This window comes from Canis lupus, chromosome 16 (assembly GCF_048164855.1).
Source record: "Canis lupus baileyi chromosome 16, mCanLup2.hap1, whole genome shotgun sequence".
NCBI lineage: Eukaryota > Metazoa > Chordata > Mammalia > Carnivora > Canidae > Canis > Canis lupus.
In genome coordinates, this window is record NC_132853.1 from 54,251,675 (window position 1) to 54,263,694 (window position 12,020).

At 52.6% G+C, this 12,020-nt stretch overlaps 1 protein-coding gene across 2 annotated transcripts in view; it reads right to left on the bottom strand.

Moving 5' to 3' along the window:
- SDK2 (sidekick cell adhesion molecule 2) overlaps positions 1 to 12,020 on the bottom strand; it is a 256,823-nt gene that overhangs the window by 48,793 nt on the left and 196,010 nt on the right. For both annotated transcript variants that reach the window (XM_072781426.1, XM_072781425.1), the window contains exons 19-24: positions 5,027 to 5,222; positions 4,730 to 4,828; positions 4,137 to 4,328; positions 2,796 to 2,917; positions 1,969 to 2,078; positions 1,709 to 1,859 (exon numbers count right to left, since the gene is read on the bottom strand). In XM_072781426.1, the coding sequence (XP_072637527.1) occupies positions 1,709 to 1,859; positions 1,969 to 2,078; positions 2,796 to 2,917; positions 4,137 to 4,328; positions 4,730 to 4,828; positions 5,027 to 5,222 (870 nt within the window). The remainder of the gene's footprint in view (positions 1 to 1,708; positions 1,860 to 1,968; positions 2,079 to 2,795; positions 2,918 to 4,136; positions 4,329 to 4,729; positions 4,829 to 5,026; positions 5,223 to 12,020) is intronic.

Consider the following 12,020-nt stretch of genomic DNA (forward strand, 5'->3'; position numbering starts at 1 on the left):
CCTGGCCCTCACCTCTCTGCCATTCTGCTTCCCCAGGGGCTCCCCACGTTCCGGGGCCTCTGCCTCGCTCCCTGCATGCTCCCTGCCTCCTGCCAGCCCCGGCTCCTACTGACACTTAGTGAAGCCGACCAGAGACCATTAAGGCAGCAATCGATGGGCCTGGAGCTCACGCTTCCTTACCTGCGAGGGAAAGGTAACGGGCCGTGTACCATTAGCCGTGACTGGAGGAGGTGCCTGGGGCCCTGCGCGGTGCACCAATTGCCTTTTTATTCCTTCTCCAGGCCCCCTGGGCATCAGCCTCTAGTCTTTTAGTGTTTGGAAACCTTCAAGTGAGCTGGAGGGGGAAGGCAGGGAGCCGGCCCGGAGTGGGGCAGGGCCTAGGAGGGAAGGGGCCGAGTGAGCAGTAGTGGGGCTGCCCATGCCCGGGAGGGCCTGCCCGTGGCTCGAGGGTCCGCTGGCCCCTGGGAGGGGAATTATAATGACTAACTACCCTTTGTCCGGGGCTGATGGCGCCATGAGCTCCTTCTAGCAGCATCCACCTGAGTGAAAAGGAGTAGTGGCTTTCTGGTGGATCCCACGGCATGGTGTTCTGCAAACTTGTGTTTTGTGCAGTGGTAAGAGGTCTCAGGTGGAGACAAAACAGAGTCAGGAGGCCAGACTGGCCGGTGGAGCAGGGTCAGGCAGGCTCTCCCCAGTGTTCTCGCAGGAGAGGAGCCAGGCTGCATGGGCCTGTTCCCCACATTCATTCGTTTGTCTCAGAATTCCTGTGTGCCCCTTGCGCCTCCGGGATCGCTGCTTTGTGGGGCAGCAGTCGGGAAAACGCTGTCCTGGGGGAATGGTGTCGGGGAGAAAGGTTCTCTCCCAATCCACGGAAGGTGGGGTGGTGGTGTGTTCGGTGCTTAAGGCTGTGGATTCTGGGGGGCCGGGCTCCCTGGGCTGGGAAACCGAGCCTTGCTATTAACTAGAGGAGGTGGGAGGATGTTGGCGGGGGCCGGTGGGTGGGACTTGGGCCAGTGATTTGACTGCTCACTGCCTCAGTTTCCCCATCTGTAGAGTAGGGGCCAGGATCACTCTGATGTCACAAGCCCGTGGAGAGGGTTCTGGGCCTGACTTTGAAAAAAGCACTCAGAACCGTGCCTGGCAGGACAAAGCCCTCACGATGTTCGTGTTATTGCCTTGTGCGGGGTCACCTGGGGTAATGGTCCTCGACATGCAGCCCTGACCTGTGGGGGCTGGTCTCTTGCACCTGCCCCTCAACCTCAGAAGCAACCCCTCACTCTCTGACTTGGTGCAGGAGACAACTTACACCTGAACCCCAGGCCCTCCACTCACTTGGGAGCTGTGTGTCCACAGCTGTGAGGTCCTAACCTCTCTGATCCTCAGTTTCCTTAGCTGTAAATTGGGGCCATAATGTGTCCTTTGCAGGATGACCGGGTGGATTAAATGGAAGAAAACATGTCAAATGCTGGGCACCTGGCAATGCGCACTGAACAGTGTTTTCTAGCTGCTTCTCACAGAAGGCATTTGTTCATTTGGCTCAGATTGATTATCAGGCACCTTAAAAGAGCGAGGTGTTAAGAGAAGGGAGCTACGGGTATTCTGGTGAACCTCCCCCTCTTCGACGTGACCCCTCGGAGGAAATGACCTTGGCAGGGTGACAAGGACCAAGGAGCCATCCCACACCCACCGGCCCTCCTGGGAGCCTCACCATCCAGCGGAGCCACAGGCTGGTCTCACTGGCCGTGCGCAGGGTCACATTGGCCGGGGCCATGTCAGGGGGTGCCTGGAGCGTCTGGATCTTTCTAGAAGGCTGGCTGGGTGGGCTAGTGCCCACGATGTTCACCTGGCGCATTCGGAAGCTGGGGTGGGGGAAGGGAGCAAGCAAGATGATGAGGGCAGGACCCCAGGACCGAAGCCCGTCCCGGTCTGGGGAGCCCCCACCCCTGCCCTGGCGTCCTGCCCCGTTACCTGTAGTAGGTGAAGGGGTTGAGCTCGGGCACCTCCATGGAGCGGGCATCGGGCTCATTGGTGAGCTGGTGAACCAGCAGCCACTCCTCTCCCTCCCCAACCACGCCTACCTGCAAAAGGGAGACACCCTTAGACCTGCCCAGCCTGTGGGGCTGAGATGTCCTGTGCCCCAGATTCCAGGAGGTAAAGCCCGGCCCGTGGAAGGTCTTAATTCAATCCCAGGGCCTGGAGGGCCCCAGATGGGGTCACCATCTTTCCAGGCCCTTACCCGTGACTTCAAGCACAACCCCGAGCCGTCTTGCATCAGAATCTGGTGCAATGCTTTCTAGAAACCCAGCCCAGGGCCCTGCCCTAGACCTAGCCCATCAGAAGCCCTGGGGGTGGTATCCGGGGATCTGGGTGTTTAACAAACTCCCCGGGGGATTCTTCTGAACACCCTGGCAGGCTTCTAAAACCCCAGCTAAATCAGAATTGGAATTTCTGGGGGTGTGCCCAGGCGTTGGCGCTTATGAAGGCTCCCCGCGGGGAGCCCAAGCCGAGACCCACCACTTACAGGGCTAGAGGCAGCAGCTGTGTATTTCTCCAGGCCAGCCAGCCCTCACCCGACCCAAGGGGACTGCTGTGTGTGTGCATGTGTGTGTGGACGGTGGTGAGGTGGAGGGCAGGCTGTACTGGGAACTGTGGGCATGTTCTGTGTATCTGGCCATCCGACAGCTGCATATGAAAATACGCGGGGACACGTATGGTTTGCTCTCAGGAGCACGGGCATGCCCGGGGCCAGGGAGCAGGCTGCGTGGGCTGCAGGGCTCCCCGGCAGCAGGTGTTACCTGGGCCTCCACCAGCCAGCGCGAGATGGATGTTTTCCCATCATAGCCTGGCCTGAACTGCAAGGTCACGGAGCGGGGGCCGATGTTGGAAATGCCCAGGTTGGTGGGGGCCCCTGGGAGTTCTGGAAAACAGGGTGGGAAAGGAGGTCAGCTGACGAGAAGGTCCCTTCTGCATGGACTAGGACTCTGGGTGGGGGGCTGTGTGTGCCCTACCCCCTGAGGTAGGGCTGGGGGCTGGGAGGGCCTCCCAGGGCCACGGGGAGGCTGACTGGGGCCAGGGCAGGCAAGGGCTTCCCCAAAGAGTCTCCTGCTCCATTCACACACACCCGCTTTCAGCCCTCCCAAATCCAATCATGGCTGAAGATTAGAAGGATGGGTGGGGGTAGGAGGCAGCCCCTATTTTATTGACCAGGAACCTTGGGATTCAGGATGAACAGAGAGTACAGATTCCGGAAGCTGGACTGTCTTTAGTTGGAATCCTACTCACTGCTCCATGCTATGTGTCTTTGGGCAAGTCACCTAACCTTTCTGTGCCACGGTGTCCTCCTCCGTCAAATGGCGATGATAATATTATCTACCTTAGGGTTGTTGTGGGGACTAAGTGAATTGACATATATGCCGCACTTAGCTCCAGGCATAAATATTTGTTAGTGTTATCATCAGTGGGGCTTGACTGGGCTCGAGTATCTCAGCCATCTCGGAGCAGGGAGGGCAAGGGGCAGGTCGAGAATCCTGGCTGGCTCCAATAAGCATACACCCACAGACCCAGCCAGGACCATGTGGTTATCTAGTCTACCTCCCATAGATACAGATGGGGAAACCGAGGCACAGAGGGGACATTTGGACTTGCTCGAAGTCACAGAGCTTGGCAGAAGCGGGGCTGAGAGTAGATCTCAGCTGGTTCTTTATAACAGGTTTAAGATTATTCCCACCTTACTCTACCCCTTTCCCAGCCAACACGTCCACTGGTTGGAATCCCATTAGGACTTCCTGGGCAACAGTGAGAATTCTTCCCTTGAATCAGAGATACCACTGCTTGGTGCTGACCCTGATGTGGGATGGGGGCGGTTGAGACAGGGGTGGGGGGGTCTCGGGGGACCGTGCTTTTCTGACAGCCAATGGGAGGAAGCAGCAGTGAGCCCAGTGAGCCTCCATCCAGAGACCTGGGATCATGAGACGCAGGCCTGCTCTGGGGGAAGCCCAAGGGACCATGGACCCCAAGGCACAGGAGAGAGCGAGCTCTGGGGGAAGAGAGCCACGGGATTCCTGAGAAAAAGAAAAGCCTCCTGGTCAGGAGGACCACGAGAGGCCAGCGGTCCTGCCCTGAGGGTGGGCACCCACCTGGAGGCACCCCGGAGGAGATGGTGGACGCGGACACCTGGCCCTGGCCCTTGGCGGTCATGGCGGCCACCTCGATGGTGTAGGTGGTCAGCGCGGTGAGGCCCGTGACGCGGTACTCCAGGGTCACGTTGGGTAGGTAGTGGGTGACGCGGGTGTTGGTTCGGTTATACTCCTCCCAGGAGATCCGGTACCCTGGGGAGAGCCCCCAGTTGTGGCGTGAGCTTGGCTGTGACCAACGCTGGCTCTGGCCCTTCTGCTCTGCTTCTCCCTCCTTCACTAGTCCGGCGGTTAGGTGGGTGTTGGGGGCAAGGGGAGCTGTGGGAGCTGGGAAGCTCGCCTGGGGCCCCAGGTGGAACTTGGGTGGGATGCCCCTGTTGGGTGGGGATGGGATGGTGGGAGGGAGCCAGTCATCACGGCAGGTGCTGGAGGCCTCCGCCGGATGACCCGGGACGTGCTGCAGAGCAGAGGGGCTGAGGACCCCCTCCATGTACTTTCTGAGAAGGCGCGGTCCGCTGGGAGGTTTCGGATGAACACACCAGTCGAAGGGATGGACTCGATGCACCTGTCTCACCCCCTGGTGCAGTACCGCCTACCTGTGAGGATGCCATTCTTCTCTCCTGGCTCTTGCCAGCTGACTTTCAGGGAGGTGTCCAGGATTTCACTGAAGCTCAGGTGTCCCACGGGACCAGGCACTGTACCCCAAAAAGGTCCCGCCCCCAAGCATATTAGAGCCAGAGAGAGGCCACTGTCTGCAAGACAGCCCGCGGTGCTCCAGGGCCACCCCAGGGTGGGGGACAAGGCGGGGATCGCCCTGTACCCAGAGCGCTCAGCCTGGCTTTTGGGTGTGTGGGTAGGGGCGGGAGGGACAGCAGAGGCTGGGGGGTGCCTACCATCCTCATGGGTGCGCACCAGCTGGGGGGTGCTCCGAGGCCCGTCTCCAGGAGTAGTGAAGCACAGCACGGAGGTGAAGTACTCGGTAAACTTCTTCAGGCCAGACACGAAGCCCACGTGGATGCTGTCTTGAAAGTTGGGCCGGGCAGTCACCATGGTCACCTCCTCTTCCTGCTCTGGCTCCCAGGCAATCAGCTGGGGAGAGGCCAGCAATTCAGGCAGGGCAGCAAGAAGGTTCCAGAAGAGGCCGAGCTCTCTCCCACAGTCTGGGCCAATGGACAGAGAGAGTCTAGGAGCCCAGCTCCCCGGGCTCCCTCCTCCCAGGAAAGGGAAGGCCACATAGACACCCACAAGCCACGGGCACCCATCCTTCTGGGAGTTCACTTTGGTGTGCTGTTCGGCCGCTGAGCAACTTAGAGCAAGGCACGGGGCTGAGTGCTCTCCACGAGTGATCTCTCACCAGGGTTTTTTTTTTTTTTTTTTTTTTACCAAATTCGACTACATAATGTGCAGATTCAGTGCAAAAGGAAAACAGAGGGTTCCCTCGTTTAAAGATTTTTAAGAAATGCAAGGCGACGCCAGCCGAGCATCGAACAGAACCAGGGGTGGTGGTGCTGATGGTGGTGCTGGGGAGTCCCTCTGAGCGAGGAGCCTGCCCTGCGTGTTACGGATGAGGACACGGGCTCAGCGGGGCTCAGCGGCTCCCACGATACCACACAGCTTAGTGGGGAGCCGAGAGGCTCCGACTCCAACACCGGGGCGACTACAGCTTTCTCCTCCTGGGCTGGGCAGGGTCTCCCCAGGAGTTCCCGCACACAGCTGCCACTTCAGCTCGTCCTTTCAACTTGTCCCAAGCTGGGCTTTCAGTCTGAGACAGGACCTGGTGGTGGGGTGTCAGCAGGAAAAGCCCGTCTGGCAGCGTGGCTTTCCCATCTGCCTTCCCCTCTGCACCCCCCACCTGTAACGCAGGCACTTCCTGCCTCGCCTTCCTTCTTGCCTCTTGATGTCACCTCACACTCCTGTTTTCTGGGCCCTTCATCTGTCTCCAACAATGACAGCTGGTCTCAGAGAGTTCCTCGTTTATTTGAAGTTGATTAACTAGCAATTAATGGTGAAAAGCAACACTTGATGAGTTTTAATAACCACGGGTATTTATAGATATAAAACAATACCGCGCTGATGTCTCCTGATTAACTCGCCCCTGTAACAATGCTTCATCTTCTCCTTTTCGTGGCTGCGTGTTTATAGAGGATGTTTGGAAATTTAATTGGTATTGTGAAAAGATAGCCTATAGCAAGTTAATTAGACACTAATTAGACCCTAAAAATACTAATCAGAAATACTAAGTGGCATTTAATAAGTATGTTAAATATCCTCCTTATTTTGGTTATCTTGTTTCAGAGCAATTAAATTGCCGAACTTCTTTGGAGTAGATTAAGAAACAAGTTTAATGTTTTAATTTAATTTAATTAATGTAAATTTGAATTAATTACGCCGGTAGAATTAATTGTGTGGTGTGTTCCCCAGCAAGTGCAAAATCTGGGTAAATATTATTTTATTGGGTTTAGGCTAATTATTACCACTACCATTATTTTAGAAATAAAGGGCAAAGACTATCTTTACAGGTGCCTTAAGACAACATCACCGGGAGTTGTCTTCAAAAATGACCCAGCAGTGCACAGGGCGGTGGCCGTGTGGTTTTCTGAATAAGGACTTCATCATCTCATGGCTCTAGACCCGAAGTCCAATGTGGCTTCAGAATATTTACTCTGGGATATGAGCCACTTGTCATTCTCTAGCTGCCTGTGAAGAGGATGAGGGTTAGTGTTAAGAGGTTTCTTCCTCAGGCCAGGAAGGTGACAGACTTGCCTTCTGTACCTTCTGTTCCCTGAAAGGAGCAGGGCTCACTTTGCTCAAGTGAATGCACTGCAGGGTTACTGTCCGATGAGCTCATACTCTGGCACTGGAGTAGAACTATCGCCGGCCAGTCCCGTTGCATCATCACAATGAGGACTGGATGGGCATCACTGCCCTGTCCTGCTGCAGGAAAGGAAATGAGGACCACAAAGGTTGAGGCTTGGTTGGCGCTCATGGGCCTGCCAGGGGCTGGTTTGGGATCTCTGGGTCCCCCTCCCCTGACCCACTGGCTCAGACCCTGCATGAAGGCCTCTGCCTTCCGAGGTACACACAGCTGCTAGGTGAGCGTCAGGGTTTCTCTTTGCAGTCCACATGCTTGCTCTTGTTAGGCAGGGTCCATGCTGATTTACTGGATCAGGCCCTTGGTCTCGGCGTGTAAGCAGACTGGGCTGTCCTGAGCACGGTTGGGGGTGTGGGAGTTATTGTGCTTGGGGAGCAGCACCAGATCTAGGTTCCTGGGACTGGCAACTCTGCTGTGGAAAGCAGAGGAGAGAAGGAAAAACAGAACCCTGCTCTGCGGCTTCCTGGGTGACCCTGGGAAAGTCAATCGACCTCTCTGAGCCTCAGACTATTATAGGGAACAGTGATAGCTGCTTTGCTGGTTGCTGGGAGAAGTGATGTGCCTCTTGTTTTTGGGGATGAGAGGGTAAGGGTGGTTCCTATGGTCTGCTAGAAGCTGGAGTTAACAAAAAAAGTAGAGGAAATTCTCTCCTTCCTTCTCCTTTTGTCTTTCCCTCTCTCTCTTTCTATCTCTTTGCATGTGAATGGATTCACACGAAACCTTCTGGAAGGATACGCAGGAAATTAACAACAGTGGTTACCAAGAGTGGGGAGAGTTTCAGGGTTGGGTGGATGGAACAGAACCAGAGGACGAACTGCAGTGGGGTGGGGGATTTCTGCTACACGTTTATCTTTTCACTTTCACTGGGTTTTGAATCGTGTAAATACGTTTCCTGTTTAAAAAATTAGATTAAAAAATTAAAAAAATAATAGAGGGATTTGGTAGCAGTAGGAAAATTATATATATACATTTCTCCTTTGATCCAGCAATCTCCTTTCTATGAATCTATTCCAAAGTTAAATGTGAAAAATATGAAAAGATATATGCACAAAGCTACTCACTGCAGAAATGTTTATTATAGTAAAAGACTGGGAACAACCCAAATGTCATCACTGGGCAGCTGGTTGACCAAACTATGGGAAAGCCACATAATGGAGTCCAATAGAGATGTCAGAAAGGGAGCCAGGAATCTCTTTATTCCTGTGGAGTGATCCCCAAGATATAATGTAAAGAAAGGAGCAAGATGAAGAAAGTGTGTAGAGTGTGCTGTCATTTATCTAAGAAGGGGAGGACACACATTTATATATATATAAATGAGGGAGTGCAGGTGAGTGCAGGGTTTCTCTTTGCCGTCCACATGCTTGCTCTTGTTAGGCAGGGTTATATATATATATATATTTGCATTTGTTTATGTTAAAGAAATGAAAGGAAAAACCAAACCAAACAACCAAAAGAAATCATACCTACGGGGGGGGGGGGGGGGGGAGGTCATTGGGGGAAGGGGGGATGGACCAGAATTCAGGCTGATTTTCTCTGAATTTACTTTGTATATTTAACTTTGGAACCATGTAAATAAGATGCATAATTATAGAACAAAATTAAATTAAAAAATCAATCCCCCAAAATAGAAACCAAAATTGAACAAATGAACCTAATGGTGTATTGAGCTGTAGCAAAATTACACAGAGACAAACTATTTCAAGAGACTCTGTAGCACAGCCATGAGAAGTCCATCCCTAGCAGGACACAGAAAGCACCGTAAATAATCTGACCTGGTCTTTGGTAGTCCCCGTGGCGGTATGACTCTTCTGAAACTGTTGTGGGTGTTTTTTTGGGATAAAGTAGGCAGGGAATTATGGTTGTTGGTATAGGAAATGGATTTTCAGTATGGAGCACAGAGAGACAAAAGACCAATAGCATTATTAAAGAGCTTATAACCCTGAAATTGAGTTGGGAGTATCAGTATGCATCTTATCTGAAGAGGAAGAGGAGGAGGAGAAGGAGGAAGAGGAGGAGGAGGAGGAAGGAAGGAAGGAAGGAAGGAAGGAAGGAAGGAAGGAAGGAAGGAAGAGGGGAAGGAGAAGCATTTCCGAGCTGTCCATTAACAGAGCCTAGAAATGGCATTCAGTGCAAGCACAAGGAACACCCCTGGCGCCCAGATTGTGGTATCTAATTATCATTTCTGCCTGAAAGGAAGAAGATTCCCTGAAGACACAGCTGATCCCAGGGATGGTACAGGAACCGGAGACAGCCTGGACCATCCTGTCTGGTCACAAGGAAGCTATCAGGCTGCTGGGGCCCGGTCAAAAGGACTCACCAACCTAAGAGGTCAAGGCTGGGTCAATCTGGCATCAACACGAATAATAACAGCCGTGGGTTGAAACATATATCAGATGTGTTAAAAATCCACGAGTACATAATACTACACGAGAACAAAATAAAAAAGATGCTCCCCCCCCCCATCCAAACTCCTGTCACTTTTAGGAGATGCCAAGGAATGACATTTGTTACTCTGAAAATTGGCAAGTGATGGAAAAGGACTGAGCTCTGACCATGCTTTTTCCTAGACGAGCTGAACCTTCAGGCAGCCAAAAAGTTGGTAAGGGGAAAATTCTTTTATTGGAAAATGTTTCAGCTCATACATCAAGGAGAAATTATAATATTTGACTGTTCTCATTTTGCAATGCTATTGAAATAATAGATCACCCAGGGTGGTCAATGGTCACCACACGATTGTAAGAGAGAGAGAGTCAGATGTTAGCCCTTATGATGTAAATGCACTACACCATCTAGGAAATAATATTTGGGCAAAACCATGAAATCATCAAACCTGAATCTGATCAAGCCTCTAGTTCTCTCTTTTTTTTGTTGTTGTTAAAGATTTTATGTATTTATTCATGAGACACCCAGAGAGAGAGGCAGAGACAGAGGCAGAGGGAGAAGCAGGCTCCATGCAGGGAGCCTGATGTGGGACTGGATCCTGGGATCGCAGGATCACGCCCTGAGCCGAAGGCAGATGCTCACCACTGAGCCACCCAGGCACCAAGCCTCTGGTTCTGAGTTCCAATTTACTGTGAATACAGCGTTCTGAGGAATGTGTTAAATGACCCCACAGAGAGGCAATCAGCAAAATCCAGGCTGTGGAAAATTCTATAGGGCAAATAAATGAGTAAGTTTCTTTACTAAATAAATTACGAGAGAGAGAGAGAGAGAGAGAAAGAGAGAGAGAATCTAAAGATCAGCTGAGACCTAAAAAACAAAAAAACCCCAACCAATTGCAGGCATGTGGACCTCATTTAAGCAACTAGTAAAAGAAACGTGAGTGCTGACTGCGCATCTGATGACATCAAGGGGACTGCTGATATTTTTAGGCACGCTGATGACAGTGTGGGCACTGTGGTTGTGTTTCAAACAGAGGCTTTGTAATATTTCTCGGCAGAAATATTTATGGATGAAACGACATGACGGCCTGGGACTTGCTTAACAATATTCCAGGGCAGAGGCCGGGGGTCAGGGAATAGATGGAACACGTTTGGCCACGAGCTGGTAATTGCTGAAGCTGGGATACATCAGGGTTTTCTAAAGTCATTATCGTTTTCCCTCTACTTTGGTAGAGGTTCGGAAATTTGTAACAATTCAAAGAGGGTGGGGAGTCTATTCTCATTGGAGGAATGCAAGGGACATGTACCGCTGCTTTGTCCCTGTGATGCTGCACGCCAAGGAAGCAAGAAACAAAATCCCTGCTTGAATCCATTTGTACTTAAGGGGGAAAAAAAAATCAAAGTGTGGTTATTATTTTACAGTTAAATCATAGGGCACATTTTCTTTCTTTCTTTTATCTATCTACCTATTTATTTAGAAAAAGAGAGAGTGTGTGTGTGTGTGAGCAGGGGGAGAGGCAGAAGGAGAGGGAGAGAGAATCCTTTAAGACTCTCTGCTGAGTGGGGAGCCCTAACTCAGGCTGGATCTCAAGACCCTGAGATCATGACCTGAGCTGAAATCAAGAGCCAGATGTTTAACTTATTGAGCCACCCAGGTGCCCCGACATACTTTCTTTTTAAAGATTTTTATTTATTTATTTGAGAAAAGGAAAGAGAGAGCACATGAGCAGGGTGAGGGACAGAAGAGGGAGAAACAGACTCCTTGCTGAGCAGGGAGCCCTATGTGGGGCTCCATCCCAGGACCCCGAGATCATGACCGGAGCTGAAGGCAGACGCTTAACCGACGGAGCCACCCAGGTGCCCCCATATTTTCTTTTCAATGCAAGAACAGGTGCAGGCCCTGGAGTTTGAATCTGAGCTTTGCAGTTGTCTGGCTTTGAATACGTTACTTGCCTCTCGTGCCTCAGTTTCCTCCTCTGTAAAACGGGGTGAGGATGAAAGACTTCTGAAAGAAGTCTTCTGAGAGAAGAGGGCGAGGCAAGCCTTAGCACCCTGCCAGGCTTGCAGAGAGCGCCCTGCCAGTGTGAAAGTGCACCCCCTGCGCTCAGAATGTCTGGGGGGGCCGTCCCCACTGACGTTTAGGGAGCAGCCACGGGTGCCGGACACCAAGCACACCCAGACATCATCAGGTGGGCTCCTGCAGCCTCTGTCCTGGTCACTGCCCTAATTGTCCTGGCCAGTTGGTCCGGCAGGAGCCATCTGCCTTAGAACTTTGCAGCCCGGCCCCATCCTCCCCACCCCCAATTTGTGCAAGAAAACTTAGAACTGGCAGCAGGAAGCTAATTGTTCCCAGCTCAGCTCCTCTGCTTCTCAGCGCTGTGCGAGCCTCCCCTTCCCTCCCCTGCCTCCCCCTAGAGTCCCAATTAGGAGGCTTTTCCAGCCAGCCAGCCAGCCAGGCGGTGTTCAGCTGCAGCACCCTGCCCCAGGACAGCCCTGCTCGGCCCTGGCACCCTGCCTGCCTGGGAGTGAGCGGGCCGTGGCAGGGCTGTCCCCGGCTCAAGCCCATCCCTCCGTTATTTGCAACGCCAGCAGAAAATGCTCTCTGTGATTTAATCTCAGTCCCTTTCCACCCCA